The sequence below is a fragment of the Anoplopoma fimbria genome, chromosome 8, assembly GCF_027596085.1.
Source record: "Anoplopoma fimbria isolate UVic2021 breed Golden Eagle Sablefish chromosome 8, Afim_UVic_2022, whole genome shotgun sequence".
In the NCBI taxonomy this organism is placed as follows: domain Eukaryota; kingdom Metazoa; phylum Chordata; class Actinopteri; order Perciformes; family Anoplopomatidae; genus Anoplopoma; species Anoplopoma fimbria.
This window is the reverse complement of record NC_072456.1, coordinates 26834669-26842168: the sequence shown is the minus strand read 5'-3', so window position 1 is coordinate 26842168 and position 7500 is coordinate 26834669. Positions and strand designations below refer to the sequence as shown.

Sequence of the window (7500 nt, the reverse complement as noted above, 5' to 3'; positions counted from 1 at the left end):
TAACATTCATCATCCAGTCCACACCGATGGCAAGCCTTCAGGAGCAACTTGGGGTTAAGTGTCTTGCCCAAGGACACATCGACTGCTGAAGCCGGGTATTGAACCACCGACCCTCTGATTGGAGAACTACCTTGCTCTCCACTACGCCACAGCCTCCCAGTAAGGTTGGGCAGCAGTGATGCCTTGATGCAGACTCCATCACAGAAGTTTAAATATGAAATAAATACACATATCATAGTCACATTCCATAATTATGTCATAAAAAGTTCATTTAGTTAAAGTTTAATTTAATATATTTTTTAATAGAAATACATAATATGCAATGGCATTGTATAGTATGTCATGAAAAATCATAAGTATAAAATGCGGGACTAATAAAAAAAGTAATATAGTATGTCGAAAAAAAGTCATAAAGTAAAAGTATAGTATGTCGAAAAAAAGTCATAACAAAGTTAAAAAACACACAATTACATTAGATTTCTTTATTTTCATGGCACAAACTCTAGGCACTGACACAACAAAATGCAGTTTTGCATCTAACTAGAAGTGAAGAGAGGCAGTAGAGAGCAGGGCAATGTGAAGGGTATATACATAATTAAACATGGAATAAGCAGTATTAATACAGTAGATATACACAGCAATTCAGGTATAGATATAATATATAAAGTGCAGAGTGTATGCTAACGGTAGATTATTTTATACAGAACACGCAGGTTCAGCTATGATATATTGTATATGTTAGATTAGATATGTACAGTAAAGACTGTAGGATGAACCAGGGTGCAGAGTTCAGTAAAGACAGCTGATGGGAAGAAGTTTCCTGAGCCCGCTGGAGCTGGAATGGAGAATCCTGGGGGATGTAGTCTGCAGCTTGGGTGAAAGATGTCCTTGATATTCATTATGGAAGTCACATAAAAAGTTATAGTACAGTATAAGTCAAAGATTAATTTAATATGTCAAAAGTTAAAACATGTTTTAAAAAAAAATGTCATAGTTAAGTATGACATCTACAGTATAAAATGTCAGTATTGTTTCTCTTAAAAAGATCATATTAAGAGAAAAAAGTAATAGTATATCGAAAAAAGTTGTTTAAAAGTCATAGTATAGCATATCATAAGAAAGTCATAGTATAGTATGTTAAAAAAAAGTCATAGTATAGTATGTTTTAAAAAAAAACTGTCATAGTATAATATGTTAAAAAAAGTCATAGTATAGTATGTTTAGAACAAAAAAAGAATTTAAAAAAAAACCTACGCACCTGTCGTCCTACTGGAGTCTTTTTATAGTATGTTAAATAAATAGTATGTTAAAAAAAAGTCATAGTATAGTATGTTAAAAAAAATAAAATCATAGTATGTCGAAAAAAGTCATAGTATAGTATGTTGAACAAAAAACTCCCTCACACTGTCTTCTTCACTTGCGTATAAATATCTTTTAGTAACAACGTTTCGGTACGTAGACCTTCATCAGGTTATTTTACAAGGAAATGAGGATGCATGCATTTAATAGAACTTGGGTTTCGTAAATAGGTTGGTAGACCAATCAGATTGCCCCAATCACATGACATCAATCAGTCATCCACGAAATCGGAACCATCAACAAATAAAGAATCAATTTACATTATATCGTGGCACTAAAAGCCTACAAACAACATGAAAACATACACATAATATCATATAGGAGGAATGTCTTCAATCAAAAAACACATAAAGAAGATAATTATAGAAATTTTGAAAGGCTGTAATGCCTAGATCAATACTTTTTTTTTATAGGACAGGATTTTTAGGAGTTTGCAAAGGTTTTCTTCTACAGTCTGTCCCTAGAAAAGTATAATATAGTACAATAGTATAGTATGTAAAAAAAAAAAGTCATAGTTTAGCATGTTTCGAAGAAAAGTCAGGTCAATTAACAAATCCCTGTCATCCTTGAGCAGGAAATCCTTCTTTCTAACGCTGTACTTTAGTAGTATTTTTTTAAAGTGAAAGATGTCGTAGTAAAGTACACTATAAAAATAAAAAGTAGAATAGTAGAAGTATAGTACCTCCTTAAAAAATGTCTGTAAAATGTCGTAAAAATAACGAACTATGATTTGTTTACATTTTTCATGACATACTATAAACTATGACTTAATATTTGTTTCTTTTTATGGTGAACTTTACAATTACAACACAAATACTACAACACATAGAAGTTAGGGATTCCTCCACCAGGATGGCAGGGATTGCTCCCCGGGCGCTTCTTAGCAGCCCACTGCTCCTCCGGGAGGGTCAAATGCAGAGAATTGTAATTTCCCCATTGTGGGACTAATAAAGGCTTAATTATTATTATTATTATTATTATTATTATTATTCTTCATTAGCTGCCCTCCAGTATAAGTCATCTGACCTCAGAGCAGACGACCTCCTTCACCCTGTTCCTCCCGTGTGTCTCCAGGTCTCCCTCTGGTCTCTGCTGGTCACCCTGGTGATGCTGTTCATCCTGACGGGGGCGATGCTCGGCCCGGAGCTGCTCTCCACCATCCCTCCCTCCGTCTACGTGGTGGCCGTCCTGATGCCCCTCTGTGGCTACGCCGCGGGCTACGGCCTGGCGGCGCTCTTCGACCTGCCGCCCAGCAGCTGCCGGTCCGTTTCCCTGGAGACGGGATGCCAGAACGTGCAGCTGTGCACCGCCATCCTGAAGCTGGCGTTCCCTCCTCAGCTGATGGGAGGGATGTACATGTTCCCTCTGCTGTACGCGCTGTTCCAAGCGGCCGAGGCCGGCGTCTTCATCTTGGCCTACAGGATGTACAGGAAGAAGGTTCTGCACAAACCGGACCCCACGGGGGACGGCGAGGACATGACGTACCAGAGGTTTCAGGACGACGAGGACATTGACTCGTCTTACGGCGCCGTCACAGTGAGCGACCCAAACACCATCATGTTGGACCCTTGTCCTCCAGATCCCACTCCGGTTTGATGTGCAGAATAAATGTTAATAAAATCACCTCCGTACTGCAGATGTTAAACCTGTGGAGTGGATCCATCGTTATGATCCATCGTTATGATCCATCGTTATGATCGCTGTCATTCATGGAGACAAACCTGGAAAACAGGGAGACAATGAAGGGGAATCCTAAATGTTTATCACTGACCTGACTGCTGAAACAAAAAGGTGCTTAATGTCATAAAGCTTTATGCATTCAGTTTGATAATTCACGAAAAAAAACATCATTAATGTTTTAAAACATGCTGTGTTACCTTTAAGGGCGGTCCTCATCAAAGAATGTCGACTAAGACTTTCTTTGATGAGGACCTTATGAGGATGAGGTCTTAGTCGACTGATCGATTAGTTGATTTAATCAAAAAATTAAGTTTTTCCTCAAAGAATCAACAAAAAGTACCACTTGTGTTTATGAATGTGTTCAGAAATTTGTTGGAAATAAGTCATTCAGCATGAAAAAGGTTTAAAAAAACCGACTCAGAGTAAAGAAATATTAGTCGACTTAGAACAAAACGACCGATTAGTCGACTAATCGGTCAGTTGATATAATCGAGGAATCTGAGTTTCTCCACAAAGAATCAAATTAAATTAACCACTTTAAATCTTGTGTTCATAAATTTGTACACAAGTCTTTTGGAAATAAGTCATTTGGCATGAAAAAGCATAAAAAAGGACTATTGGGTAAAGAAATCTTAGTCGACTAAGAACAAACGACCGATTAATCGACTAATCGATTAGTTGAAGTAATTGATAGATCTGTAAAACTCCACAAGGAATCACACAGAAGCACCACTTTTAATCTAGAGTTTATAAATGTGTTCATTCATTTGTTGGAAATAAGTCATTATGCATGAAAAAAAGCATAAAAAAAACTACTAATGGACCAAAGAAATCTTAGTCAACTACGAACGATTAATTGATTAAATTGAGCGATCTGTAAATCTGAGTTTCTCCAAACAGAATCAACAAAAGCATTTTAGATCTAGAGTTTATAAATGTTTTCATAAATTTGTTAGAAATAAGTCATTAAGCATGAAAAAATAAGCTTAAAAGCTACTAATGGACCAAAGAAATCTTAGTCGACTAAGAACAAAACGACTGATTAGTCGAGTATTTGATTAGTTGATTTAAAAAAATAAAATAATTAAAAAACAGATCAGTAAAACTCCTCACAGAGACACACACACACACACACACTGGTTTGTTTACCAGAGATGAGTTCATACATTTGTTAGAAATAACTTATTCAGTATAAAAAATGACTATTGGAGTAAAGAACTCTTAGTTGACTAAGAACAAAACCAGCGCTCAGTGGACGGTCGTCGGAGAGGACAGCCTCGCTACCTGTAACGGCGTTCACAGGTAAACACGTTTCATCAGCTGAGCTCACCTTCACCTGTGAAAGCCTCATTAATCAATAATCACACCATCAAAGCGTTTAGTTTCACAGATGAGCAGAGCTTTAAAAACAAAACACATCCATCATCTGTGCTTCATAAACACAACTAAGTGTGAACAAAATGTACAATATGTGTATATTATAAACAAATGTATCAACTAAATAAAAATGTGTAAAGAACGAAAAGTAAAGAACGTGCAAACCTTCATGACGTGTCTCTGATGTTTCTTCTTCTTCTTGTTTTTAATGATGGTTGACAGACATGTTTCGGGTGTTTTATGGCCACGCCACTAATCTGGAGGATGAAAAACAAACAAATAAAATAAAAACATTATTATTTCATAAATTCTATAAACATAATTAAACATAACTGATATTTTACTCTCTAATCTCTCTTCTATCTCATTTTTTAAAACTTATCTCGCTGAATTGTACTTCTGACAAAACAATAAAACATATTCCACAGTTTATTCCTCTTTAACAAATGTACACTTTCCTTTATTATTATTTCCAATAACATCTGTTTAACCAGTAGGACCGTAGCCTTGTTATAATCCTACATTCACAACCGAAGGGTTTATTATGAAAAAGATATCTTCCTTTACTTTATTATTCTTTTTGATTTGTCTCTTAATCATCACTTTAGCTTCTGACTTACTTATAAATTGTATTAATTAGTCTTGTTGACCATAAATACTCCAGAAGTTTCCAACATTTGTCACTAGAACTTTTCTTACTGATATTTTCCTTTATATTTCTTTTAGTCCATTTTATAAAACGTCTCTTACTGATTCATACTTCTTCCAACGATACAATAAAACATAATTCACACTTGTTTAATCCTACATTCACAACCAAAGGGGTTTATTTTTAAATAGATATCTTCCTTTACTTTATTATTCTTTTTATTTTCTCCCTTAATCATCACTTTAGCTTCTGACCTGCGTATATTTGCATTAATGTCATTTCTTCCACTCTCAAAGACAGTTTTTTGCTGCTTTATCCTCTTATTCGTTTCCATCAACTCCATTATTGGCAAAACTTACAGACAGCCACATTTGGTGATTTATGAATAGTAATTATAATATTTCAAACAATAAATCTCTCTATTCCTGGAGTTGCAACATTTCAAACTCATTAATGCTGCACATGAATCTGATGATATTACTCTCTGGCCTGACGTCCTCCACAGACTGTAAACCAATAACCACGCTCATCATCTCACATGCAAACACTGATAAATCATCATCAGGTCATTTCCCACATTCAACATGAAATTCATTAAATTCTACCAATCTGAGGGTCTTTAGACACATCTGTATGGATCTGTAAATAACCATAGTAACGCCCTCTGATGTATGAATTAAAGTTCTCCCACGTTCATCTCTTATTAGTTCAAGGAGGCTAAGATCAGTTTCTTGCTGTGGCAATAACAAAAGAGGAACAGCTGACAGAACCACAGCTGCATAATAACTCGTATCCAGTAAACCAAATCCACTAACATTCTTCTTAACATACAAACAAAGCTCTTTGTTGGCCTTCTTTCATGTTCCCACCGCGGCTCAATAGCTCTTATGGTTGGATGGTTATTATCTTTGTGAATTGACCCAATATGTCATCATGATCTGCTGCCTTCTCGTCTCCTATCGGCATTTTTCCTCCATTTCTACCTGCAATCCAGACACAGGTAATGTTTTAAAAGCACCCTCTAGATATCTGGAATCTTACCAGATATATATATATATAAGATGCATATATATATATATATATATATATATATATATATATATATATATATGCCACACAACAATTATCCTCGTACAATTTTATATTCAGATTTCAAAGCAGACCTGTCAGCTCCTCACTCTGTTTCCAACAAGCGATCTCATCACATTTAAAAATGTTTTATCGATATGTACGTTCCAGGTGAGATGTTAGCATCAAACCACATTCCTAAGATTTGAATGAGTCCATCCATTTCAGCTCCTTGCCATATAAATACACTTTAACATATGTTCCAATTTTCTATCTTGTTCAGAAAAGCGTATTTGTTCACTCAACAGAACATTTAAATCCCTGTTCCACTGTTCTACTCTTTGGACTGTTTCCTCAACTTATTCCACATTCTTACTTTTCCACATCACCCCATCATCTGCAAATAAAGATCTCTGTATACGTTAACCTACATTATCAATCAAACAAACAAAAGGAGTAATTACACTTCTTTGTAGCGTTCCATTGTCCACCAAATGTCTGGCAGAAAAACATCTTCTCACTTCTACGAGCCAAACAAAACATCTTCCCATCTGAACACATTACCTGATATTCATAATCATTTCTATTAATAGTCCCTCTTCCCACATTACTTTCTCCTCCTTAATAAATACTGCTACTTATTAACTCCTCAGTGCCACACCTGACCATCCCTTTCAGCTTCTTGCCATATAAATACACTTTAACATATGTTCCAATTTTCATCTTGTTCAGAAAAGCGTATTTGTTCACTCAACAGAACATTTAAATCCCTGTTCCACTGTTCTACTCTTTGGACTGTTTCCTCAACTTATTCCACATTCTTACCTCTTTTCATCTGCAAATAAAGATCTCTGTATACTTTAACCTACATTATCAATCAAACAAACAAACAAACAAACAAACAAACAAAAGGAGTAATTACACTTCTTTGTAGCGTTCCATTGTCCACCAGAAAAACTTCTTCTCACTTCTACAGAGCAGCCAAACTAAAAACATCTACTAATCTGAACATATTACCTGATATTCATAATCATTTCTATTAATAGTCCTTCTTCCCACATTACTTTTTCCACATAAAAAATACTTCTACTTATTAACTCCTCAGTGCCACACCTGACCATCCCTTTCAGCTTCTTGCCATATAAATACTTTTTTAACCTCTGTTTCAATTTTCTATCTTGTTCAGAAAAGCGTATTTGTTCACTCAACAGAATATTTAAATCCCTGTTCCACTGTTTGGACTGTTTCTCAACTTATTCCACATTCTTACCTCTTTTCATCTGCAAATAAATATATCTGTATACTTTAACCTACATTATCAATCAAACAAACAATCAATCAATCAATCAATCAAACAAACAAACGGA

The 7500-nt window shown here is 35.3% G+C and overlaps 1 protein-coding gene and 1 long non-coding RNA gene across 2 annotated transcripts in view; one reads left to right on the top strand and one right to left on the bottom strand.

Annotated features, from left to right (window-relative positions):
- slc10a4 (solute carrier family 10 member 4) overlaps positions 1–3050 on the top strand; it is a 4528-nt gene extending 1478 nt beyond the window's left edge. Inside the window, exon 3 of the mRNA XM_054602223.1 lies at positions 2434–3050. Within this exon, the coding sequence (XP_054458198.1) occupies positions 2434–2955 (522 nt within the window). The 3' untranslated portion in view covers positions 2956–3050. The remainder of the gene's footprint in view (positions 1–2433) is intronic.
- A 1535-nt stretch (positions 3051–4585) lies between these two features.
- LOC129094174 (uncharacterized) overlaps positions 4586–7500 on the bottom strand; it is a 3076-nt gene continuing 161 nt past the window's right edge. Inside the window, exons 2-3 of the long non-coding RNA XR_008531361.1 lie at positions 5897–6048; positions 4586–4673 (exon numbers count right to left, since the gene is read on the bottom strand). This is a non-coding gene — a long non-coding RNA (uncharacterized LOC129094174). The remainder of the gene's footprint in view (positions 4674–5896; positions 6049–7500) is intronic.